This window comes from Miniopterus natalensis, chromosome 8, assembly GCF_054644295.1.
Source record: "Miniopterus natalensis isolate mMinNat1 chromosome 8, mMinNat1.hap1, whole genome shotgun sequence".
In the NCBI taxonomy this organism is placed as follows: domain Eukaryota; kingdom Metazoa; phylum Chordata; class Mammalia; order Chiroptera; family Miniopteridae; genus Miniopterus; species Miniopterus natalensis.
In genome coordinates, this window is record NC_142088.1 from 43,042,148 (window position 1) to 43,069,261 (window position 27,114).

Below are 27,114 nucleotides of genomic sequence, written 5' to 3' on the forward strand. Positions count from 1 at the left end.
ACCAGTCATGCTTATTTCATCTGAGCTTTCAAGAGAATTTCTTTGGTTTGCTCTTTCAAGCATTTTTTAAAAAAAGATATCTTTATTGATTTCAGGGAGAGGAAAAGAGAGGGATAGAGAGATAGAAACATCAATGATGAGAGAGCCATTGATCGGCTGCTTCCTGCACATCCCCGTCTAGGGATCAAGCCCTCAACCTGGGCATGTGCCCTGACTGGGAATCGAACCCCGATCACCTGGATCCTAGGTCGATGTTCAACCTCTGAGCCACGCCCGGCCGGGCTCTTTCAAGCATTTTAATTTGACAAGTACTCTCTGTATGGCTGTCATCCTCTGCATGGTTGACTCATTACAGAGGCATCAGGTGTTGAAAACCTATACAACATTTATCATCTTAGACATGGCTCCCTAGTGAATGCCTCAGTGATCATCAAGAATAAAATTGAATAATCCTGACACAAAATCTTGTGTCTTTTCACCATTCATTTGCTGCTGGTAGTCTTGACCTGGCGGTGTGCTGAAGCAGTTACAGGGTTATTGTTTCTGATTGACAGGACATGCTATTTGTTGATGGAATGACATCATGGTGCAGAGTTAGGGCAGAAAGGTCATTCAGCATGGTGGGATTTCACACAGCCAGATGGATCAGAGCTTGTCCAAGGGGGGTCTAAGCTAAAAAGGGATTTTTGAATTATTTTCAAACCAGTATTTGTTAGTTGGAGGGGACAAAGAATAAAAAGGAAAGAAAAGTAACAGGGTGGGAGGTGGGTTTTGTAAAGCAGTGTTTTAGTGTTTTATATAGTTTCCACTGCCTTCCTGTGCTCATGAAAATACTCAAGCTTACTTTCTTGTCTTCAGTTTAATTGACTATGGATATTAATTAGCTTTTATTTTTCTCCAAATGGAGAATATAGTTTTGTTCAGTCACCAAAAGTGACAGTGATTTTATACACTTGTTCTAACCTTTAAAGTACTTGTAGCCCAGGTGAGAGGAGCAGCATTTGCACCCTCAAAATCCTAGGCATGACTTTTCTACCTTTGGTTTTCTTCTCTTTGCCTGCTCCCAGGTGACTCCAGACCTTTAAGCATAGTCTCATCTGTCCTGCATTCCAAATGAGATCATGACATTCTGGAAGTTTGAGGGCGAATGTCCTGTACTTTCATTCCGACTGGGGCGAAGCCTCAGGTGCTGTTTTCTCAGGGCTGAGGTGAGGGCACAGAAGAGATAGATCAATGAAGGCTTTTTATTTATAGTCACATGTCCTTGTCATGTCCAAATTGGACCTTTTTTAAAAATTTTTTTTTTTAGTTACAATTTTTGGAAAGAAAAATAATGCTGGCCCATGTTGTTATATTTGGGAAAACTAGAGCCATTAGCTTATTCCCATGACTCTCTTGAGCTTTCTTGTTAAGGAGTCACGAGATGGGTCATCCAGCAGGTGTGGTAGAATCCAATTCACAACTCTGACATTTGTTGCAAATATAATCAGATCCTAGAAACCTGGAGGATTCTAGACCTGAGGGTAGAGTGATTTCAGGAATTCTAATTTACTTGAGAATTTTCTAAGCCCCAGAGCATGGGAACTTTGTTGGTGTAGGCTGTGGAGATCATCCTTCCAGGGAAGAGAGCAGGGTGAAGGAGGGTGAAGAATGGATGTGAACTTGGAGGGTCAAATGAAATATTTGACACCAGTCTACCAAGGATAGGACAACTTCTGCACCCCTTAAGATTTATAGTTTTTAAAAAAGACTCTATAGCTTGTGCTGTTCTCCTGTTTATATTGTATTGTTTATAGGTCAATTATATTGAATCGGTTTATAAGGATATGTTTTTATTGAGAGAGAGACAGACAGACATTGATCAGTTGCCTCCCATACGCAACCGGAAACCTTTTGGTGTATGGGACGACGCTCCAGTCAACTGAGCCACATGGCCAGGGCTTGAATCACTTTTTTACACAGAACTCTGGGACTACTATGGCATTGAACAGAGTTCTATCATGTAATGAACTTTCAATAGACAGTTATTAAATGAATAATAAATTAATAAGCAAAAGAGAAGATCTTTTTCATGTCTTAAAATAATTTAAATTTAATTTTAGTTATGATTTTTGACATCAGAAGAAAGGAAGCTGTGTAAATCGAACTTTCCAAATAGTTTATTGCAGTCACAGATTTGTGTTTTATTGAGGAGCTGGATGTAAAGCAGGTCTTACTTTATTCTGAAGTAGCAGTGTCCAGTAGAACTTTCTGCAATGACAGAAATGTTCTATATCTGTGCTCTTCAGTATGGCAACCACTAATCACATGTGGCTATTGAGCACTTGAAATGTTTTGGGTGTGACTGAAAAATTGGATTATGAATTTTAGTTAATTGTAGTTAATCTAAATATAGACCTAAGAAGCCACAGAGAACTAGTGACTACCATGTTGTAAAGCACAGTTTTAAAGGGAAGCATTTACATCAAAATTCAGATATTTTATAAACCAGCATTAATAAATGGAATGCAATACTACAGGGCTATGAATCCAAGCAGCGTTGTGCATCTTCTGTAAAGCTGTCTTCATGTAGATTTTAAAAAACCTTTTTAAATGCTCTTGGGCTTTCCCTACTGTAAAGATGCCTGTTCTGAATTACTATTTTTTATTGTATGCGTGGAATCTGTGCTACCTTCAGAGGGTATTTATTTATTTATTTATTTTTAAATATATACCTTTATTGATTTCAGAGAGAGGAAGGGAGAGGGAGAGAGAGAGATAGAAACATCAATCATGAGAGAGTCATTGATCGGCTGCAGCCCGAAGCCTGGGCATGTGCCCCCACCGGGAATCGAACCCCGATCGCCTGGATCTTAGGTTGACGCTCAACCACTGAGCCACACACGGCCAGGCAGAGGGTATTTATTTAGACAGGGTCATCACCATATTCCTGTATAGCTTGTCCAAGATTTTTTTAAGAGGGTGATCAAGAAATGTTAGTAAACATGACCGCAAATGTTTGTTTTCCATATGGTAGATTTTGACGATTGCCACGTATGGGGAGTTTGTGACCAGATGTGCGAAGATCGAATTGGCCATCACCAGTGCCACTGTGCAGAAGGGTATATCTTGGAGCATGAGCGGCATTGCAAAGCTAATACTTCCTGTGAGTAAAATAAGGACACTTGTATCTCTGAACAGTAAACTTGTGACTTTGATCCTCCTTCCACAGTAGATGACAAAAGAAAGAATAACATTTATGCAGATGGCAGAATTAGTCATCACAAATCAAGAGTGGCCGCTGCTGCCATAAGAATGGGTCAACATGAACTTCACAGTTTGATGATTAAGGACTAATTTGTGAATTATGATGATCATTATTTTTATTGTTTTTATTTTTTGTTAATCCTCACCAGAAGATATTTTTTCTATTGATTTTTTTGTTTGTTTGGTTTTTTTTGTTAGAGAGAGTGGAAGGGAGAAGGAGAGAGAGAAGCATTGATGTGACAGAGACACACTGATTGGTTGCCTCCTGCACGTGCCCCAACTTGGTCCAGGGATTGAACCTGCAACTGAGGCATGTGCCCTTGACCAGGAATCAAACCTGTGATCCTGCAGTCCGTGGGCTTACGTTCTAACCACTGAGCCAAACCGGCCAGGGCATGAATATCATCATTAATAATTTTTTGTTGCTGTTGGTTGCTTGTTCACTTTGGGCTTGGGCTATTACGTCATTCACCACATTTAATCATGGAATACATTTTATGCCTACATTTGACCTACTCGAGCATTTATCTTTTAATTAGTTTATATACCACAAATGTAGGCGACAGGTATCTGTAGAAATAATTTTGGTGTTGTTTATGCAAGATTTAGGGGTGAGTCAAAATAGACTTGCTAAATTTGGATTACAATTTGTGAGAATGCCCTCTTTCTGGGTGTTTTGTTGGAATCAATCTAAGAGTGCTGTAGTAGAGAAAAGTTATGGGGAAAATCTGTTAAAAAAGATGGCACCCCCAAAGTATTTTTTGTCACCATGAATTTCTGGGTAAGGTTTCATCTTTATTCCTTTTCCATTTGTTTTTTCCCCCTACTTGATTTTTAAGTGCCGTTGGTGGCCTTCTGAAACTTACTTTTCTGCTCACATTATTGATGAATGGCTAGTTGTTTTGTGCAGAAATACCTGTTTTGCTGTGTATTAACTTTTAGGTACAGCTGATTCTTAAGAATTAAATTTATTTTTGAATAGATAATATATTCATATATTCAAAAATTTTTAATTATAAGAAGTAATTAAGTAGTAGAATACCTTCTCCATCTGTTCCCCTATGCCCAGTTTCCACTTCCACCCTCCCATGGATAATCACTGTTTATTTCAATTCTAGAGATTGTTAAATGCATAAGTAAGAATATACAAATATAGATATTTAACCCTATTTTTACATATATAGTAATAAGCTACACACACAGTCTGCATCTTGCTAATGTTACATAATATATTTTCAAGAGCTTTCCATATCAATGCAGAGAGCTCTTCCTCATTCTAGTAGTGGCATACTGGTGACATAATATTCCATTTTTTTGGATGTACATAATTTAACTAGTCCCTTATTCATGGACTATTATACTATCTGTTGTTGTTTTTTTTTAAAACTGAAAGTGTTTTAAAAGTTAAATTTATTGGGGTGACATTGGTTAATAAGATTATATAGGCTTCGAGTGCACATTTTTATGATACATGATCTGTATATTGTACTGTGTACCCACCACCCAAAGCCAAGTCATCTTTCGTCACCATATGTTTGACCCACTTTACCCCACCCCTTTCCCTCTGGTAACACCATGCTGTTGTCTGTGTCTATGAGTTTTTGTTTGTTTTTCTTTGCTGTTGCAAACAGGACTGTGATGGCTAACATTCACTTTGCCTGCTTGTGAGTGTATAGGTATAGCAGATATAGATCCACCATTGCCATGTTTTTCAGAGTGATTTCCCAGTAATTCTTTTTTAAATTTATCTTTATTGTTGAAAGTATTACAGGTGTCCCATTTTTGCCCCCCAAAGGATCACCTCCACTTTGCTCCCCCCGCCGAGGCCTTCACCCCCTTATGACTGTGTCCATGGGCTATTCATATATGCATATAACTTCTTTGGTTAATCTCTTCCCACCCTCCACCCCCCCTTCCCTCTTTCCTCTGAAATATGATCGTCTGTTGCCTGCATCAATGTCTCTGGATCTATTTAGTTCATCAGATTCTTTTGTTCATTAGCTTCTTGTTAAAGAATATCCTTCAACATTTCCTGTAGTGCTGGTCTGGTGGTGATGAACTCCTTTAGGTTTTTCTTATCTGTGAAGCTCTTTATCTGATCTTCAATTCTAAATGATAGCTTTGCTGGGTAGAGTAATCTTGGTTGTAGTTTCATGTTTTTCATCACTTTGAATATTTCTTGCCACTCCCTTCTGGCCTGCAAGTTTCTGTTGAGAAATCAGCTGACAGTCATATGGGTGCTCCCTTGTAGGTAACTAACTGCTTTTCTCTTGCTGCTTTTAAGATTCTCTCTTTGTCTTTAACCTTTGGTGTTTTAATTATGATGTGTCTTGCTGTGGGCCTCTTTGGGTTCCTCTTCTTTGGGACCCTCTGTGCTTCCTGGACTTATAAGTCTATTTCTTTCCCCAGGTAGGGGAAGTTTTCTGTAATTATTTTTTCAAATAGGTTTTCAACTTCTTGGTCTCTTTCTTCCCCTTCTGGCACCCCAATACTACAAATGTTGGGCCTCTTGAATTGTCCCAGAGGCTCCTTATACTATTTTCATATTTCTGGATTCTCTTTTCTTTTTGCTCTTCTAGTTGGGTGTTTTTTGTTTCCTCATGTTCTAAATTGCTGATTTGATTCTCAGTGTCCTCTACTCTACTGTTGATTCCCTGTAAATTATTCTTCATTTCAGTCTGTGTAGCCTTCATTTCAAATTGGTACTTTATTATGTTATCAATTTTCTCAGTTATTTCCCTAATAGTATGCTTAAACATCCTTATAAACCAAATCCTGAACTCTGTATCTGTTAGCTTACTTGGATCTATTTCATTTAGTTCCTCTTCTAGAGATTTCTTCTGTTCTTTCCTTTGTGACATGTTTCTTTGCCTCCACATTTTGCCTGCTTCCAGGTGTTTGTTTCTATGTATTAGATAAAGCTGCTATGTCTCCTGGAATTGGTAGAGTGGCTTTGTGTAGTAGGTGTCCTATAGGGTCCAGTGGCTCAGCCTCCCCAGTCACCTGAGCTGGGCCTTCTGGGTGCTCCCCTGTGTGGGCTGTGTGCACTGTCCTGTTTTAGTTGAGCTTGGTTGCTGTTGGTGCCACTGGGAGGAATTGACCCCCAGGCCAATTGGCTGTGAGGACCAACTGCAACTACAGTCAAAGAGCTGCTGTGATGGGGACACCCCTATGGAGCAGGATTTACTTCAGTGGAGCTTTGGTGTTCACCAAGTGTGCCCCTTGAGTGTGTCACTTGTGGATGTGGTAGGGCTGTAATCCAGCATGGTCAAGTCTGAATACCAGGTGCACTGTCTCTGGGGCCTCCAGGGAGGTGCAGAGTCAGCCTCTGCCAGTGCCTTGCCCAGGGCCACCTACACAGCAAACCATAGGTGGCTGCTACTTGTGCTGGGCTTGGAGGTGCCCAGGAGAGGCCCAGCTATGAGCCAATGCAGGCTGCCGCTAGTGCCAGGCCTGGGGCCACTTATCAAGCCATATGGGGCATGATGCTGCTTGTTTGAGAGGTCTTAGGAAAGTCCTAAGCATGAGGCTCGAGAGGCCACTGGCACAGAAAAGCCCCTGGAAATGGCCTGGATGAGCTGCAGGTGGGGAGGGCGGGGCCTCCGGGAATCACGGGGCGGGGCCAAAGGTGTGAGTCAGGTGCTGGCGATTCAAACATGGCGCCTGCCTGCCGGCTGTGCCCGGGGAGGACTCGCCACAGGAGCCATGGCCTCCGCCAGCCCTTCTGCCTGGGAGGAAGCCGCCCCTCCGCCTCTCGCCCGGATTCCAGGCAGGTTAGTTCCCCCCCCGAGTGTCCCAGGTCCTTTCAGGCTGCTGCCCGGCGCTGGGCTCAGAGGGAGCGTCCGAGTGAGTCCGTGCGGGCCCTTTAAGAGGAGCTGCTGGGGCTCCCGCAGCCTCTGAGACCCTCAGCGACAGTCCCCCTGGCTTCACAGCCCAGAGTTGTGGGGACGTCTCTTCCCGGCCCTGGAGCCCTGGGCTGGGGGCCCGATGTGGGGCTGGGACCCCTCCCTCCTTCGGGAAACCCCCACCGCTGAGATTCCCTCCCAGGTTTACCCCGCGGCACCGGGTGTGGGCCCGCAGCCGCATCTCGGGGTTCCAGCCCTGATCCGCCCGCGTCTCCGCCCCTCCTCCCGGTCTCGGTGCTTCTTCAGTTCCCCAGTCATGGGGCTTCTGTGCAGCTAGATTTCAGGAGGCTCTGAGTGACGGTGGTTCTGGATTTTAGTTGTGATTTTGATGTGGTTGCAGGAGGTGGCAGGGACATCTGTGGCCTACACCGCCATCTTGATATATCTCTCCCAGTAATTCTTAAAAGGAGTTCTGTGTTTTACACAGTCTAAAGTTGCACCTGGGATAAAGTGCTCATTTTATCAAGGATTCTTGAAGATATCTGATGTATTCCCCTCAGTGTCATTGAAAGTGCATTGGACTAGCAGTCAGGACATTTGAATTCTTGGCAGACCCTGTTCCTAATTTACTGTGACTTTGGACACTTCATTAAGCATCTTTGTGCCTCAGTTTGCTCATCTGTAAAATGGGTAGAGTGACACCTATATGCCTGCCTCAGAAGCTTATTTTAAAATAAGAACACACAGAAGAAAATATTTGAAAAAGCAGAAAAGCATATGAGTTGAAAGTTACTTCATTGTCTCTTCATTTGAAGGAGTAATAATGCCTTTCTTTTTCATATTTAGCTGGTGAGGCCTCTGTTATCTTCTCCAATGGTCGAGATTTGCTAATTGGTGATATACATGGAAGATCCTTTCAGGTTCTGGTAGAGTCTCAAAATCGTGGAGTGGCTGTGGGTGTGGATTTTCACTATCACCTACAAAGAGTCTTTTGGACTGACACCATGCTAGATAAGGTAAATAGAAATTTCAGGAGCATAGCTTGGGAGCTGATAGAACCCCAAGCACAAAGTGTTGATAGCTTTTCACTTTGGGGGGAGAAGAGGGAAAAGTTTCTTTGTTTTCTAACAAAAAAGGCCCTTGAGATATTTTATGTTAATCAGCACCTTTTCCATGCTATACTATTACATGGGACCCATTAAACAAAGCAGTCTATTATATGGATTAGCCTTGAGCAACTTTTAATTTTATTCGAAATGGAGTCCAAAAGCCTAATTAAAAGAAATAGTAGACATTCTTTCAAAACTGGATAGATATTTGGTAGTAATTTTTGAAACTTGATCATTTAAAATGTAAAAAGTACTTCGCTTTCCCGTATGATAAAAATCAGATTTTACCTGCATCTTCTAAATGGAATCATAATTGAGGATTGGGTAACAGATATTGACAGTATTTTGTCTAACAGCCAAATTTTCATTATACTGTCTTTTTTGGAAAGTGTGATGGATTTAACTTCAACTTTGAGTAATGTAGTTGTGATTTTTAAAACATAAATTTTAGAGACTCCTAAAGAGTTATTACATTTTATTCCTCCCTCTTACATTTCCTTGAACCATTAATAAAATTCTAATTCAACTAAGTTGCATAAAATTTTTAAGAAGTATAATAATCTGGGTTTTTCTTTCAGGTTTTTTCAGTTAATATTAATGGTTTAGATATCCAAGAAATTCTCAATGTTTCTATTGATGATCCAGAGAATCTGGCTGTGGACTGGATTAATAATAAACTTTATATGGTGGAGACCAAGGTCAACCGCATAGATATGGCCAATTTGAATGGAAGCCACCGAGTTATTCTTATTACTGAAAACTTGGGGCATCCTAGAGGAATTGCCCTTGACCCAACTGTGGGGTAAGTGATATGAAAACATACTGATTACAGTATTTTTGGAGTTTTATCTCTGTCCTTATACATAAAACATCCATTGGTTTGAGGGTTAATTCTGATTTATTTTAGGCTCTGTGCTCTAGAACCCATGTTTATGTTTCTGTTCACAGAAGCTTTTAAGGAGTTGGCTAAATATATTCTCACTTGAGGATATGTAATCCAAACACACTGGTGTACTAAAAATGTGTGAATTTTTGGGGTATGAATTTTATTCTTAATATTTGCCGTATTCACCTGTGTTCTGACTCAATCTAATAATATTGTTACAACTAGATATTACTTTTGTTTCACTGTTATTAAGATGATCACTCTAGCATGAGTTAGCTGTAGAGTTTTTTAAATTGGGGAAATAAGATTGGAACTCTCCCTTTTAGTGCTTTCTTCTGACAGGCTGGAGTTGAGATGTCAATGCTAATACCTCATTACAAGTTGTTCAGTGTGAACCAACCCAGCAAGAATGATAATGCTTACTTTTCTCCAGGTGTAAATTCAAATTTTCCTGATCTCCACATTTGAAAACAGTTATCGAAAACTTAGCTTTTTCTCAGGTTCTCCCAGTTGAGCCTTAGGACCCTTGAATAAACTTCCAGCTACTAAAGCGTTGGTGAACGGTCATTGTTCATTTCTACTTTGTATCAGCTGTTCTTCCGTGAAAATGGCTATGTTCTCTAGGCTATGCCTTAGAATGGGGAATTAAGGAGGAAAATGACTTTATAGCTATTTTAAAATGTATTTGTAAGTTTTCCTGGGTGTAAAAAAGGGAAGTGAAAGAACCAGGGGTCAGGGGAGAAAGTTAGGAGGGTGGATATTAAGTTTTAGGCTGCTGTATTAGTGCATTTTAATAGTTGCTATTTGGAGTTGTTGCCCCTCCTGATTGACCTTCTTAGCCTCTGATTTTTAATACTTTTTAATTTCTTGCTATTTGATACCCTCATAGCTTTCTAATCAGCTGGAGAAAATTTCCATTGATCCAAACAAAATTAAAAAATGTATTTCCTGGTAAACTTGTTAAATAACTGACTCATCTTTTGTTTTTCTTTTATAGTTATTTATTTTTCTCAGATTTGGAGAGCCTTTCTGGGGGGCCTACAGTGGAAAGGGCTTTCATGGATGGCAGTAACCGTAAAGATTTAGTAAAAACAAAGCTGGGATTCCCTGCTGGGATAACTCTGGACATGATATCAAAGCGTGTTTACTGGGTTGATTCCCGGTTTGATTACATTGAGACTGTAACTTACGATGGAACTCAAAGGTGATTAGTACTTTTTATAACTTTATGAGTTTGGGAAAAGTACATAAAATTTACGGAGAGACATACCAAAGGACCAGAATTAAAATATTGTTTTTGGTTGACATTATAGCTTGAATGACCTTTGTGTTGACATTTGCATGGTGACCTGCTCTGAGTTTTGTTAACTTTTCTTGTGTTCCATAATAGCAGTCATTAAATATTACCTAGAACTTTTGTTCATTGATTTCTCCTCCCAACCCCTTTCACTCTTAGACAAAGTGCATTATTTTCATTAACTCCATAGTTAGTTTATACCCAGGCATATTTATACTCTGGGTCTCTTATGGTTTGTTTCTAAAGATAACTTTGCCTTTTAGCTTTCTAACTTTCCCCTAATAAATAAATGTTTTATTATTTATTCAACATTTTCTGGTGGAAATAAATTGGATTTCACTCTGCCCTTATATATATTTCAAATTTCAAAGAGAAATTCTGACTTGTACTTTTACTAGTATACATCATAGATACTTAAACAGAATATTTGAACATAGACTATGGCATATTTTTTTCTTCATCTTCTTAGTCTGATTAGAGCTAACTATAAATCAGTTAAATTGTTAACTATTTTACATCCTTTCCTTTTGTTATTTTCAAAAATTGGTCTTAAATTTTTGACCAAAATTTTAAGCAAATAAACTGTTGCATTCAGCAAATAAACTGGTCATTTTCCAAATGACCTAATTTTATTGCATTCTGAATGAAAGAAATGTTATAGTTTTGTTTTCTCCTTTATCTCTTTCGTAAGGATGGTATCACAGCTTGCTAACATGTTTTATATTCTTAGAACAGTCTATACTTGGTTAAATCAAGTGATTGGATATTAAGGCTATGACTTCTTATCACTGAAACTGTTTCCTATAGTGAGACTATGAATTAATTTAATGAAAAAAAATTAGTTAACCTCTTTCACAGCATTATATTATATAGTCCAAATATTTTTCTGCTAAGGTTAAACTGAAACATAAAAGATAAAAACTAATAGAGTTTCCGAAAGATTTGAGCTGTTTGCAGGCTGAGAAGAAACATCAAAGAGATAATAAAGCTCGTGAGTACAGTGAACTCATCAAGTCATCGCCTCTTGCTTTGCCAGCAGGTGGCATTCAGGGGTCTGGAATTTGCTAACTGGAAAAGAAAATCATTCTCCAATCTTAATGTACCATGTCGTTATTGAGTGTTTCAAAGTGTACTCTAACTTGCCACCTTAGGTTTCTTTCATTTTTTTTTTCTCCTATAGTGTTTCCAGCGTTAGTATCTTCAAGTCTTTTCTTAGAGCTCTATTGTACTTTTCAGTTTTCAGGGGCTGCTAAGATTCTTCTTAGAGGTCTTCCTATTATGCCTAAAGAAAAACAAAGACTGAGTTTTTCCTCAAGTCATTTTCCACCTCACTTTTTAAAATATGGCCTAACTGAATTATCATTCGTGTGGATGCAATCATGGCAGGCACTGTTGATTTCTTGCCCTTGCTTGGCACCTTTTGCTTCTGTTTTCTTCCCATTTAAGTAACTCTGGGCATGCTGTGTCTTTATTACAAGTATGATCAGTTGGCAGTTTCATCAAGCAGAGCCATAAAAGTGGTACTGCCTTTTGCTCTCACTAACATGACATCAAGAACAGGCCTGTGTGTTTGCTGTGGGTTGAACCTGATCACTCACTGTCCTGTACCCTAATTGCTGGGAAATGGTCAGTGGTCCAGTGTGAAGTCAGTGTAGAAGGCATACTCTACCAGACTTCCAGTCCCTTGTTACACTTTTTCTCCTATGGATTTCAGGATGACATCACATCTTAGCCCTTTTCTTTCTTTCTTTCTTTCTTTCTTTCTTTCTTTCTTTCTTTCTTTCTTTCTTTCTTTCTTCCTTTCCTTTCCTTTCCTTTCCTTTCCTTTCCTTTCCTTTCCTTTCCTTTCCTTTCCTTTCCTTTCCTTTCCTTTCCTTTCCTTTCCTTTCCTTTCCTTTCCTTTCCTTTCCTTTCCTTTCCTTTCCTTTCCTTTCCTTTCCTTTCCTTTCCTTTCCTTTCCTTTCCTTTCCTTTCCTTTCCTTTCCTTTCCTTTCCTTTCCTTTCCTTTCCTTTCCTTTCCTTTCCTTTCCTTTCCTTTCCTTTCCTTTCCTTTCCTTTCCTTTCCTTTCCTTTCCTTTCCTTTCCTTTCCTTTCCTTTCCTTTCCTTTCCTTTCCTTTCCTTTCCTTTCCTTTCCTTTCCTTTCCTTTCCTTTCCTTTCCTTTCCTTTCCTTTCCTTTCCTTTCCTTCTCAATCCTCACTCGAGGATTTTTTTCCCCCCCATTGTTTTTTTAGGGAGAGAGTGGAAGGGGGGAAGAGAGAGAGGGAGAAATATCGATGTGAGAGAGACACATGGATTGGTTGCCTTCCACACGTGCTCCCAGAGCCGGGGATTGAGCCTGCAACCAAGTTATGTGCCCTTGGCTGGAATCGAACCTGGGACCCTTCAGTCCTCGGGCCAATGCTCTAACCACTGAGCCAAACCAGCTAGGGCTGGCCCTTTTCTATGTGGGGCAACCTTAAATGAATGAAGAGCAGGTGAGAAAATGATTAATTTCTCAAAAAAATCTAGAGCAGTCTAGGATTGGGACTGGAATGTAAGTTTCAGGGGTCATTTCCCAAGAGACAGGAAAATCCTTCTATCAAATATAGATGGAAACATATCTATTTTAAAATGTATTTTATCAATTCTATATTTGTAACAATTATTTTGCCTTTTATGCATTTATTTGAACTAATTGCACCTTTAATCAAAATAAAGCAAAACAAACAAAAAATTCCATGCTCTGTATCTTTTGTAACAGGAAGACCGTGCTTCATGGGGGCTCACTCATTCCCCATCCCTTTGGAATAAGCTTGTTTGAAGATAGTGTGTTCTTTACGGACTGGACAAAGATGGCTGTGATGAAGGCAAACAAGTTCACAGAGACCAACCCACAAGTGTACTACCAGTCTTCCTTGAGGCCCTTTGGAGTGACTGTTTACCACTCCCTCAGGCAGCCCAGTGGTAAGCCCCACAATAGGAACCGAGTTTGGTCCTGGCTTTGGAAGAAAGGTTTCCTCAAAGCTATGGAAGTTAATGATGAGAGAATCTCATGAGACTTGGGTGGCATTCTCAAATATATGAAGGGTTATCCAGAGAGTTAAATCTTCTGAAATTGGCTCTGCAGATCCTGAGCATCCTGGAGAAATTGACATATTTCATAGTTAAATCTATAGGGAACTGAGAGATTAATTTAACAGGTATTTATTGTCACCTGCAATGTGCCAGATCCTATCTAGATACTGGGGATATAGCAGGAAACAAATCAAACCAAAATAACTATCTTCATTCTACTGTGAGAAATTTTGTAATTCAATCCTCTAATATTACAGTGGAGGAAACTGAGTCCCAGAAGAAGACGGTGACATGCCTAAGTGCTCACTTTAGGCACTGTCAGAGCTATTTTTCCCTTCTTCCTCACTGCTGTAGATATAAGACACCTGCTTTTGGGTTTGCATTAGGTCTGACATAGGCAAGTTGGGTTTGGTTACTGTCTGGCTGGTAACTTATTTAAAAAAAATATTTTTGTTTAGACACTATTTAGTCTTCTTTTATAGTAAATTTTATTTGTGTTTTCTGGTTTTAGATTGACATGACTATCTGGACTATATACAGTTCTTTTCTGTATTTAGTTGTGCATCAAAGAAAAGAAATACGAAAAATTAGACTATGATGGTAGAAAGTGTAATATTAGTGAACAGTCATTCAGAGAATGACAGATTTCACTTTAAAACTCTTGTGTTAAGTGGTTGGTCTCTGATCTCTCCTAAGTTGCCACTCTTGCCACTCCAAATCAGATAATCACATTTTGATCCCACCCGGCTGATGGAGAAAGGCTATAAATAGGCTGATTATTATTTTTTAAAGAAACCATCCACTAGAACTCAAACTTTCAGATGAATAATCTTCAATGTAGTCATCCTGGGAAAACATATGCTTTATATGAAAATATATACTGTATCTGAAAACATTTTGGAAATCTCTATTTGGGACAGTCAGTTCATGAGCCCTTGACCAAAAATATCACCCAATTTTATTGTCCAACTTATTTCTATTATTTGCCTCTGAATGATGCCTGGCTATTGTTCCTCCAAATCAATCCACCTGAGACTGTCAAAAGACTAGTTTAAAGAATAAGTCACAGGCCAAGAGGACAATTTCAAAAGCACATATAGCATTTTTAGCTGTGGCTGCATTGCGTACCGTGAACTTCCTGAGGTCACTGTGTTTGCGGGTGGTTTTTGGAAGTGTAAACTGGTTTGCATTGCAGACTTACAGGGGTTTACAGTAAGCTGAATTTGATATAGCTAGTTGGCCACTGAAAAATCTTGGGCAAGCTGTTCTATCTTTTGGAAACTTGGTTTCCTCTTCTGTAGAACTGGGGTACTACTGCTTACCTCTTAGAGTCATTGATTGTAACGGTTTACTTACAGAGTAAGCATCCAGTGAGTTATAGTTACATCTTATGAATAGTAAAATAGCATTTAAGGTTATTTTTTGGGGGGTGTGTGCAGTTATTTTCTAATCATTGAGGCTAGCAGGCACAATTATTGGGGGAAAAGAACCTCCTAAATTATCCAGTTGCAGGAATCTCAGTTTTTGCCACCACCAGTTTGAGAAGAGATGGGAGAGAAGTGACGAAGTTGAGAGGGAGGGCCAGCGCATCCAGAGGCGGGTGTATGCAGTAGCAACCAGCAGTGATGTCTCAGAATTTTAAACCCATTATTCTATTTCATCTACAGAGTCAAAAGCTGCTTCCCATGTCTGGGATAACGATAGGTTTCTAACTGAGATTTCACCGTGTGCATTTTCCCTCCAGCTAGCAATCCCTGCGGAGATAACAATGGGGGCTGTGAGCAGGTCTGCGTCCTCAGTCACAGAACCGACAACGGCGGCCTGGGCTACCGCTGCAAGTGCACCTTTGGCTTCAACCTGGATGCGGATGGCCACCGCTGCGCTGGTAAGACGTCGGCTTTGGGCCGTCTTTCTGGAAGGTGGCACAGGGATAGATGCTGTTCTTGGAGTCGGGCCAGTTCCTTGTCATATGCTTTTACTTTCTGTAACCCACAGGGCGTCTTCCTCAGTAGGCACTACTCCCCTTTCTACGCAGAGCTGTGTTTGAAGCACTACATTTCTGCCTCTTGGGACTTGCCTTTAATTCCACATCTAGGGTTTCCTGGAGCTCCCTCTCCCCTTTGTCTCCTTCCTGAAATCTTTGTCTGCCTTTTTAACTATGCTTTTGAAATTCCATGGGATTTCGTTTTGAGTTCTTTCCTATGTATACCTTTTCCACTTCAGATGTTAACCTTAACTTTAATGGGAAGCACCTCCCATTGCTCTTACTCCTCTCTCCTAGACATATGCCGCTTTGAGTCAGGTAACCACATCTTGATCCCACCTGTTCTTATTGGGGTGGCTCATTTCCTCATCTAGTTTTTCTATTTTCAGTTAAAATTTTCCCTTTATATCTGTTTCTATACTCTGGGTTTCATTCTTACCGTAAGGACTTCCTTTCTTCCTCTTTGGTTACCTACACATCTGTTCATAATTGAGCCATTGCTTCTGCCTCAGCTGCTGACTGAATGTACTCCTACAACATTTGTTGCTCTTATTTTCACTTTGACAACTCTCCTTGTTATGCTTTGGATAAATTCTTGCTCCCCAGATGGTGCTGCTTCTGGTTTAGTAAATTCTCTCATTCGAATGCAGACACATTTGGTAACTTTGTAGGTAATCCCAGATTCAGATAAAAATCACCTTCATTTAAAAAACCATGTGTTTCTAAACTATTATATCAACAGTACATTGTTCAATAATTTTGATTTTAAGCTCCTTCTGCATTTTTTTTTTGATGTCTTGGATATATAACCTTCATCTCTTTCTGATTTCCTGACATACTGTCACTGTCTCCTTTGACTTTAATCATCACTCCTTTCCTATTTCCTCCATTCTGCCCCTTTCTTCCTTTCTTTCCCTCCTTTATTTCTTTCTAAATAATTTACTGTGTACTGTTAATTCTTCTCTTTTACTGGTCTTGACACCTCAAAAACTGTGGCAGTATTCTCCATGCAAAAGTCAGCCTCACTCTAGAAATTTGGTGAAATTACTATGCAGTTCAGTTAACACTGCTTTAGAAGTTAAACACATGGGGACCATCTTTTATATAAATAAATCTTAATGATAAATTTCTCAGAAAGAAGATTGTAATACTTGTATTGCCTTTATAGCTGCTTATCTCTTTTCCTCCCTCCATTATTTCTAACTATGTTCCCTACAGATTTATTTTTACATTTATTTCAGAATTATAAAATGTGCTTTATGGAAGGATAAGTAATTTGTATGGAATTCAGAGAAGGCAAGAACCATGCTGTGGCTGACTGCTCTGTGTTCTTTTTCCTACAGCTGTTAAGCAATTCCTGATCTTTTCATCTGAAGTGGCTGTTCGTGGGATCCCATTTAACATCTCTACCCAGGAAGATGTCATGATTCCAGTGACAGGAAACCCTTCTTTCTTTGTTGGAATTGATTTTGATGCCCAGGAGAAAACTCTCTTTTTTTCAGACACATCAGTAGACATGATTTATAAACAAAAGATGGATGGCACAGGTGAGAATGGGTTTAAAATTTTTATGGTATGTTTTGTCTGTTTTCAATAATTATGCTAATAAATATAATTTGCTTAGTAAATCTTGGCATTCACTTCTTAAGCAGGATCCTTTACTAAAGGACCTCCCATGTTGTTGATTGCCATCTATGTAGGAATTACAAATCAGTGTGGGGAGACTTAAGATACGGCTATTTACTGAATGTTTTCCCTCCTAACCTAGGGAATGAAGGGAAGGTCCGGGAAAGCTCCTTACAGGTGCTGATAGAAATCTCCATGCAAGCTCTCCAAGATTCAGACTCATAATGCCAACTGCCTTTTGGACATCTCATAACCACCTCAAAACCAATATATCTAAGCGGACACCTTTATTTCATTTCTCACAGACCTCCTGCCTCAGGAACATAACCACTTCACTTCACTTTTCCACCCTCCCCTGATTCCTCCCACTCTTTAAACTTCTTTCATTAACTCATTAACCTCCAGCCATGCTCTGGAACATGTAGAATCTCAATCTCTTTCTCCCCCCCCCCCCCCCAAGTCTTTACTTTCCTACAGCCCCCAGTTCACCACCTCCTTTGGGAAACTTCTCCACCTTGCCATATGCTCCATTCAGAGAGTGTGCACTCACACCATCCTGCGCATGCCTCCATCACAGTACCCATTACTGTTTTATTTTTGCTTCTCGGATTAACTGCCTCCCTCCCTCTTTCTCCTGCATCATTATAAATACCTTGAAGGCAGTGTCCACACTCTTTCAAGATGTTTCACTTCTCTCAGTTTCCTCTTCTGTAAAATAGTATGTGGGCCTGTTCCTGGCTCAAAGTAAGTGCTTGATATAAGCTATTATTAGTAATACTGTTAGCAATATATGTTTTCTAAATCTACTCTGGTGGATTTTTTTTTTTTTTACAATTTTCTGAATAAATAAATGAATGGAAAAAGCACAAGGATTGTTTTTTCTTACTTTGAAAGAAAGAGGTGAGATCGTGTATCCTGATTCAGGTTTTCTTTGGTGAGCAAAGGAGAAAGAGGAGAAAAGGCATAAAAATTTCACAAGGAGAAAAGTGGTCTTTTTTTTTCTCCCGTACCTAGTTCTGATTTCCTTTCTGGTGTCTTTGCTGGTCTTTTCCAAACTTGGCAACTTTGTGGCTATGAGAGACTGCTGATGAGAGGGCTGGGCGGTCATACCTCAGAGATATCCCCCAGTCGTACCTGGCGGTGTCAGCTTATCAGAGCTGTCTGTGGGTGGTGTTTGTGAGCATGTGAACTCAGGTATCTCTTCTTCAGATGTTCTGCAATGAGAATTTTTTTTTTCTTGAACAAGGGAGTAAATCTAGGCCATACCATTCCTGGTTCTATTTGTTAGAATCATATCTGTTCTTTGAGATCTAACCTAGGGATGGATAGATTCTAGGTTTATCTCATGCTGTTGCTCAGCAACTTACAGGTTTGTTTTTTTTAAGAAAAAAGAATTTGGAATGTTACTGAAATGTGCTCTAACTCTGAACCAAAATTTAAATATGCAATAGTAGGGAAATGTATGTATAAAATATGCTCAGTTTAATCCATGTCCATATTTTAACTTACAGGAAAAGAAATTCTCATAGCGAACAGGGTGGAAAGTGTTGAAAGTTTGACTTTTGACTGGATTTCAAAGAACCTCTATTGGACAGACCTTTCCTATAGGAGCGTCAGTGTCATGAGGCTAGCTGATAAATCACGACGTGAGATAGTCCAGAATTTAAATAACCCACGAGCAATCGTAGTTCATCCTATTGCTGGGTAAGTGTATTCACATTTTCCTGAGAGCTTGAAAGTGTGTGTCTTTTAAAGTCACTGAAAAGTGATGTCCTAGGAATTTGACAAGTTCAGCAAATACAAGATTAACTATATAAATGGAAATCAGCTTAAATTTTATTCCTTTAGCATCATCATACATAGGCTTAAGTAATCACTCCATCTCCTTCAAAAAACGTACTTCTTAGTTTCCACTTTCTCAGTCTTCACAGAAGCAAGGTCCCCCCCCCACAATTGCAGAGAAACAAACAATGTGACACAGATTCATTAGGGAAGGAATGAACATGCAGCAGAACTAAGCAATTTCAATTGAAAAGCCAAAGTTAAAAACCAGCCACTTATCCCCCACCCCTTCTTAGTTATCTCTACCCTTATCTTTAGCATAGGTTCTCTTAATCCTTAACATTTAGCTCCACCTCAAGGATTTTTTGGAGAAAAAACAGCTTAGAGAAGTTAGCCTCTTTTAAGACAGGGAGATCTGGAATTCCAAGGAAACTCACCCAAGCTCACCTGATGCAGAGCTAGGAGCCAGTGGGGTGTAATGGGCCCCTGCTGGTACCTAGCATGGGTCCGAGTCTGCAAGGTGGTCCTGGGTGGGCTTCCTTGGAATCCTGCCACACTAGGCAATGATAAGACCATCCGAGTCACAGCACCAGCTGTATTTGAATGGAACAACAACAGCAACAATAATAATAATAAAAAAGACTGATAATTCACTAAAGCCTGGTTCACTGAGGGCACATAGTAAGAACTGTACATGTATAATCTTGGCTAATCTAAAAAGTAGTTTGTGATGTGAGTGGGGTATACATAATACCTGTTTTAGAGAGAGTGAATCTGAGGCTCAGAGGGTTCAAGTAACTTGTCCAGGGACTCACACTTTTTCAGCAACAGTTAGTATTCAAATTCCAGGTCTGTATGACCGGAAAGCCTACAGTCTAACAACTCTGTATGCTGACTCTAGAGTATTTCTTTTGTATGTTAATTTTCTTCATATGAAATAAATATAAGAAACATTTTAAAACTGATACTACTGATAAATTTATTACCCTATAAAGAGTTAAGTTGTTGATTTTTCTAATGAATTTATGTTAAACTAAATCTTTGGCATTTGGTTTTGAAAAGCTCTAATTCCTTTCTTAATAACTCCTTCATTTAAAATAATATGAAGTCACATTTCGGAAAAGACTAATTTTAGTTGTTAAAGCTCTTATGAAAGAGAAAAATTCCCCCCCTCCCCATAGACTTATCTTTTTGCCACTCTTCAGAATAAAAGGAGATGCTTTGGGTAAGGTGATGTTTAACAGTCACGTTGTTTGGGATGCATTCATCATCAGGGATGAAGTGCATCCCTACAAATTTATCAATTCCTTGGAGACAACTGAAAGGTGATGTAGTGGATCCAGGATGTTTAGTCCAGAGAGAAATGGAGAGATGAAAATCTGTTTTCTTGTTCGTAGCTTATTATTTCATTTGAACAACATGGAGTATTTAAAATACAACCTGAATTGTGTCTTTTTAAAGAATCTGCTTGGTGACAGCAATTGTAGGTTCTAAGTCTCTGGATGTCCATTTAATGTCATTTGTACTTGTGAATTTAGTTATATGTTGAAAACTGAACCTTTAATTAAGAATTAGATCAGTTGTATGCTAAATCTGCTTAATAAGCAGGTCCCCTCCTCCCCCTGTGTAAGCCCAACAGCATATAAAGAAAATGAAATTATTTGCATCAAGTCCCTGGAGAATCTGTGTTTGTGCTAAATCTCTCTAAGTTATGTGGTATGTCCCAGTGTTAACATCTTTGATTTATTACCTCTTTTTCTAGGTATATATTCTTTACTGATTGGTTCCGTCCTGCTAAAATTATGAGAGCATGGGGTGATGGATCTAACCTTTTGCCTATAGTAAATACTACTCTTGGATGGCCCAATGGATTGGCCATTGATTGGGGGTGAGTAGGAATCATCCCGAATTGCTGAGTTCCCTCTTACTGAGGAACACATATGACGCAATATGTGAAAATATGATGGAGTGAGGAAACTGGTACTCCTTGCTCTCGTGTGTTTTTACATCATTGATGGCAATGTGAGAAGGATGTACAATGCTATAGGGACATAAAAACACACACACAGTTAGCCAGTGTTTGCTGGGGTGAAAACTAATGCATTCATGAATGTTCTGCGGAAATTGCTAGAGGAAGCAGAATGAAGGTCAATATAGAGGAGACAAGGCCTAAGCCCCATTAGAAGTGGGATATCTTGAGGCTGGGAAATCTTTGGTGTCAATTAATCAAATGTATACTTGTCTATACTCACTCTGGGAGAATTTTTGAAGTATAAGATATAGATCCCCCAAAATTGATGATCTATTTAGGAATATAGGAAAAGGTAACAGGGTAAATAAGCTTACAGATATGAAATGCCAAAGTAGTTTATAGGAGGAAAAAAGGAAGACATATACTTAACCCTTCAAACATAGATTAGCTACCAATATTTTTCTTGTTTATTTAACAAAGAGGAAAATAAAATTCCTAACTTGAAAATAAAACTTCAAGTTTTCTAAAACATTTAATTGAAAAATCACTTCATAAAAGTAGCTGTATCTTTCTGGAGTGGGAGGCATAAAACTATGAAATTTTTAATGAGTATAATTTAAGTTTTAAAAACATTGTTTAATAAATGTGTCAACTGAAGGGTTTCTGAATGCCCTCATTATAAAGGGTGCTTTTCTAATTTCTGGATAACAACTAACTAAATGTTTTATTATTTTAGTGCTTTACGATTGTACTGGGTAGATGCCTTATTTGATAAAATTGAGCACAGCACCTTTGATGGTTTAGATAGAAGAGTCCTGGGCCATATACAGCAGATGACACATCCATTTGGACTTACCGTCTTTCAGGGTATGTTTTGGAGCAACAAAAATGTGCTGTTTTTATATTTTGCAAGTTGTAATAGTAGACTCATCCTCATTTGGCAATCTCACAGTTCTAGTAAATCCCACTTTAGAATATGAAAATTAAAACATGCTATTATGTATAGACAAAATACTTGGTTTGTTGACTGAATATTTCACTTTTAGAGTACATATTTTTTGTTTTAGACACTTTTAGATAATAATATTGACAACTTGTATGGGTATAGCACTTTGTAGAATACACATATTGTACAATTTAACATACCAAGTACTCTGTTATATAAATATTAAACAAAGAAATAGTAAATTATGGCCTTCATCATTTTCAAGAATAAAACAGCAAGAGCTGTTTGTAGTAACTATTATAGCATTTTGTTGTTCTCTGATGTTTGCCAGAACCTATTCAGAATTTTTGTGGAAAAACTATTACATATATTTCATCAACTGTATACTCACCAGATGACTGAAGTGTTTTAGTCACAATGTTGGGTAACTGACATCTCTGTCACATAGAAATGTAAGTGAATGATTGTGTAGCTTCAAGGGCCAGGCTGAGAGGGTGAGGAGAGACTAAAATCTACCCCAGTTTTGCTTGACAAACTATAATTAGTGCAGTTAGAGGGGTGAGTGCCCTTCTGTGACCCACCAAAGGCCTACACATAATGCTAGTTATGTCCCTGGTTGAAATGTCCTACTCTGAATAATTAGCACAGTGCTTTAAAAACAACAACAACTGGACACTGCCTATAAATCAAAGACCTTCTCACACACACACATAGCATGGAATGAATAGCTGGTAAATATATTGCATGTTCCATCCTGCTGCCTGTTTATCTGTGGAGGAGTGCATGGTATTTAAAAATATTTAAGAAATGCTTTTATGAGATTTTTTATGTCAATTGTATTCATCCTCCCATACATTCACTCCCTTTTTAATAATGATGTCAGTCACACGTTATTTACTGTCACACAGGAACACTATAAAAACGTTAAATTTTCTCTGCTCTCTGCTGGAATGATCTGGGATTGAATAAAAAATGCAGTTTCAGTGACTTTTGGTTTCATCAGTATGAAAAAATTTGAGTGCAAACCCATAAGAACAACACAGAATTCTCAAAATAATAATAATAATAATAATGAATAATAATAGTTTTTCCCAACACTGCCCTTCATCATGCATGTCTTATGGAAATTTCTTTTATTGTTCAACACCGTGGAAATTATGCATCTTTTAAACAAAGGCTAGATTTGCTTGACTGTTACACCACACAGGACTGAAAGGTTTATTGGATTCCTTGCCTATTAAAGTATAGTAAAATCTGTTCATCAGTGGTGGGCCTGAGATTGACAGTCAGTCTAGATAATATTCAGTGAGTCTGGGGACTGATGAGTCATTGATTAGACCATAGATAAGGAAAACTGGTCTAATGATAGAATTTGTGACATCTCAATCATTGTCCGGTGAGTTGGAATTTTTAATTAAGCTATTGTTAAAGAGAAAATCCACTTTGATTTGATTTTTTTCTCTTAGAAACTATCAAAATGTGTACGTTTACTTCTCTGCTTCAATAGCTAGTGTAAAGTGACTATGATTAAAATTTTGATGTTAAGAATCTTACATTACTTTTATCTTACTATTTTGAGCTTCATGGAACATTAATGTGGTTGTAGTTATAGGCATACTTCTGTGGATAATTTTATTGACTCCCAAACATATACTGAAAGTTCTTTGGACTAGATCTGTACTTTTCATTTTCAATAGCTTTTTATTAAAATTGATTGTAAAAAGTCTTTTTAAATATTTTCATTAAGATTTGGAATATGGAGTTTTTGACCTGGAAGGGAGCTTAGAGACAATTTAGTCCATTGCCTTAATTTTCCTAGGAAAATGAGCCTTCACAGTTAAGTATGTGCCTACCAGCACTGATCAGGTTAGTAACTATAGCTGGGATAAGAACTGAGTCTTATGAGATACCCTTCAGTGTTCTCCTGATGAATCCTGAGGCTTTTTAGTTTTTATTTTCACTCATGGACGTCTAAACCTAATTGCTATTAAATGTCATCACAATACTCCATTCATGTTTGCCTGAATATGAACCCTAGAACTACTAAATATACAAGCTTTTTGGAAGTCATTTCTACAGAGTAGCAAGTCATGGAAAATGATTACAGAAACATATTACAGATATTTATGGGAGAAGCTTCTCACATTTGCAAGAAGCATTACAAACCTATTGCGTATTTTCAGGTGATTTGTAAGTGAGCTGTGACAAAAATACTAATCACCTGTGTTTCTCCTTAGATTATGTATTTTTTACTGACTGGAGACTGGGTGCTATTGTTCGAGTCAGGAAAACAGATGGTGGAGACATGACAGTTATCAGAAGTGGCATCAGTAATATAATGCATGTGAAATCATATGATGACAATATCCAGATTGGTGAGTGAGATTGCCAAGCTCTTTTATATGGATATATTTATTTAATATGGTAGCTCCTTTTTTCTTTAAGGACTTATTATTAAATATAGATCCTGATAGTTTTATATTCCTGTCACCCAGATAGTTTAGTACTGTAGGACTTAAAAATCTCTGTTCAACTCTGCTAACTCTAAAAGCATTCCTGGAAAAAATACATTTTAGCACTTCTCTGTTTTTATATTGAATGTTATATTTGATAGGTTGATTTCCAAGAGGGAGCTACTTTTTAATATTGGTCTCAAAAGTTTTCTTTTCCATTTGTTTTTCTTCACAAACCACAGCTGCGATCAATGTAATGGAAATGTGATGAACTCACTATCTCAGGACATTGCTTTTTTAGGTTCTAACTATTGTAACCGACCCACTCATCCGAATGGCGACTGCAGCCACTTCTGCTTCCCAGTGCCAAATTTCCAGCGGGTGTGTGGTTGTCCCTATGGAATGAGCCTGACTTCCAATCACTTGACGTGCATGGAAGACCCGGCCCATGAACCACCCCTGGAGCAGTGTGGCTCCTTTTCCTTCCCATGCACCAACGGCAGATGTGTGCCCAGCTACTACCGCTGTGATGGAATTGATGACTGTCATGATAACAGCGATGAACATCTATGTGGCACATTTAGTAAGTAGCTTATACACTGGAGATGAACAGAGAGAGGTGGGCTTTAAAAAAAAGCTTGGGTTATCTCTATGGGAAAAAGTATCCTTTAAAGTTTCAGATTTTAGGAAGCTAGACAATAAATATCATTCATAGATAATGTTATAAATGATTTCTCACATTGATTTGGACTATCTTCAATAAAGTATCTTTTTGACACTGACTGTTTGGACCAATGCAGAGTCATTACATTTTGTCAAGCTCCTGAAAAAGTTAAATCAAAACAAACTAGATACATAATCCTTAGTATCTGAGAGAATGGTATCACAGAATTGGTACTACCAATAATAGCTTTTGAAAATCTCTTGGCCTATACTCCTCCCCACCCTCCTTTGGTGTAAATGGTGGTGATGATGATAATGAGGAGGAGGACTTTGGTGTAAAATGAATTAGGGGTGAAATGGTGGTCTTCATCTTTGTATTCTTCTGTTTATGGTAATCTAGTTTATATATTTTGGAGTCTAATAAATGCTATTTCAGAATACAAAAGTATTCCATTAAAAAATAAAAGATAAAGGACAGAAGAAATCTCAGAAATCTCTAACAAGGTGAGATGAATAGTAATAATAACCTGTCTTTTTAGAGAAAAAGAAGAGTAACAGATTTGAAAATAAAAATGCCCAATTGTACATTTTTCTGAAACTTCTTAATTTTTTTCCTTTTGTGTATTACTTTCCTCTTTCTAAAGGTGCAGATTTCCCCCAAATATTTTATTTGCATTTTTCAAATGACACACTTTCAAGGTTTCTGTAGACCAAGGTTGAAATTGTTATTGGAGGAAGTAAGCTTAAAAGTAAAGGATGGGCCTTACAGTCACACCGACAGTTTTAATCCTGGGCAGATTCCTAAAGCTCTCAAAGCCTCAGTTTCCTCATCTGTAAAATGCAGATAATTATGTGTATCTCACAGTATTCTTCTGATGATTAAGAGAAAGAAAGAAAGAAAAAGCATGTAGAAAAGTGTCTGGTTTATGATAATTGCTAAGTAGCTGCCAGACAATGGTGATGATGATGATAATGAGGAGGAGGACTTGAATGACTTGCAATTTCTCCTTATTTTGTATCATGCTCCTTGAAAAAGGAGACGAATTGCGCCTTTACAAGGTAAGAACCATTTAAAAGGCTGTAAAAACAAATGTCATCATGACCAGTTTGTTTCTGTTGTAGATAATTCCTGTGCACCTTCAGCGTTCACCTGTGGCCATGGGGGAGAGTGCATCCCTGCACAGTGGCGCTGTGACAGGCACAATGACTGTGTGGATGGCAGTGATGAGCAGAACTGCCCCACCCGGCCACACATTTCCTGCCCTGCATCTTTCTTCACCTGTGATAATAACCTCTGTATCTCAAGGAACTGGCTCTGTGACACAGATAATGATTGTGGGGATGGATCTGATGAAAAGGACTGCAGTAAGTTTTGAATGGATTTCTCTTGGTTGATTGATCATCTTAGTCAATAGATTTGAACAATCAGTAGGCCTAGCATACTTTCCTCTAAGCCTCACACAATTTTCATTGTATCTTAGCCACTGTTATTCCATCTGTTGGTCCTTGTATCAATAGGCTATAAGAGCAAACATGGGTAGCTTAGAGTCCTACTAAATATTGAGTTTTTGGGAAGCAAAGTGAGGACTGTCTCTGATGTCTAATGTCCAGATAGAAACTGAAAAAAATCCCTCAACTAACTATTCTGATATTTAAAACAAATTTGTTTTTTTCCAAATCATATAAACATGTCCAGACATTTGGCTCTTGTTTTTCTTTTTATTTGACACAGGCAAAAAGGCAGTAGAATAAAGAAGCACAGAACATTTACATATCATCAGTCTTATCCACCTGCTTTTTATCATACCCGTTCTAGTTTTCTTTATGTTGTTTGTTTTCATGTCTGCAATAATAATTTAAGGTGGAGTAAATTTCCCTGGACTAAGTTTTGGTTTTGGCTGCATGACTAGGCAAGTCATTTTCCTTCTGGAGTAGATGAGCTTTAAGCTCCTTTCTGGCTTTCACATTTTATGAGTCTATGGTTAATACAACTTCATTGCTGGATGGGGCAGCCAGCACACCTGATTCTAAGGCTGTGTCTTTTCAGCAAAGTAGGACCCTGGTTTTTAGAATTGTTCTGCTTAGACCCTGGATTAAATCCAGTTACTATGATTTGTCTATACACCTTTGCTACTAGGCATGCAGGCCATGCTAACCACTCTGCCTCGCTAGGTTCCATTAGCTTTGGTGTTGTCCTAGACTTGCTCTAGTGTTCGTGAAGTGTAGTCCATGATGCTTACTTTCTAAGT

At 38.6% G+C, this 27,114-nt stretch overlaps 1 protein-coding gene across 1 annotated transcript in view; it reads left to right on the top strand.

Annotated features, from left to right (window-relative positions):
• LRP2 (LDL receptor related protein 2) overlaps positions 1-27,114 on the top strand; it is a 181,232-nt gene that overhangs the window by 58,341 nt on the left and 95,777 nt on the right. The window contains exons 10-22 of the mRNA XM_087819423.1: positions 3,017-3,145; positions 7,938-8,107; positions 8,779-9,002; positions 10,084-10,290; positions 13,126-13,328; positions 15,184-15,324; positions 16,767-16,970; positions 18,561-18,753; positions 20,594-20,719; positions 21,540-21,670; positions 23,987-24,124; positions 24,504-24,785; positions 25,988-26,230. Coding sequence (XP_087675549.1) covers positions 3,017-3,145; positions 7,938-8,107; positions 8,779-9,002; positions 10,084-10,290; positions 13,126-13,328; positions 15,184-15,324; positions 16,767-16,970; positions 18,561-18,753; positions 20,594-20,719; positions 21,540-21,670; positions 23,987-24,124; positions 24,504-24,785; positions 25,988-26,230 — 2,391 coding nt within the window. The remainder of the gene's footprint in view (positions 1-3,016; positions 3,146-7,937; positions 8,108-8,778; positions 9,003-10,083; positions 10,291-13,125; positions 13,329-15,183; positions 15,325-16,766; positions 16,971-18,560; positions 18,754-20,593; positions 20,720-21,539; positions 21,671-23,986; positions 24,125-24,503; positions 24,786-25,987; positions 26,231-27,114) is intronic.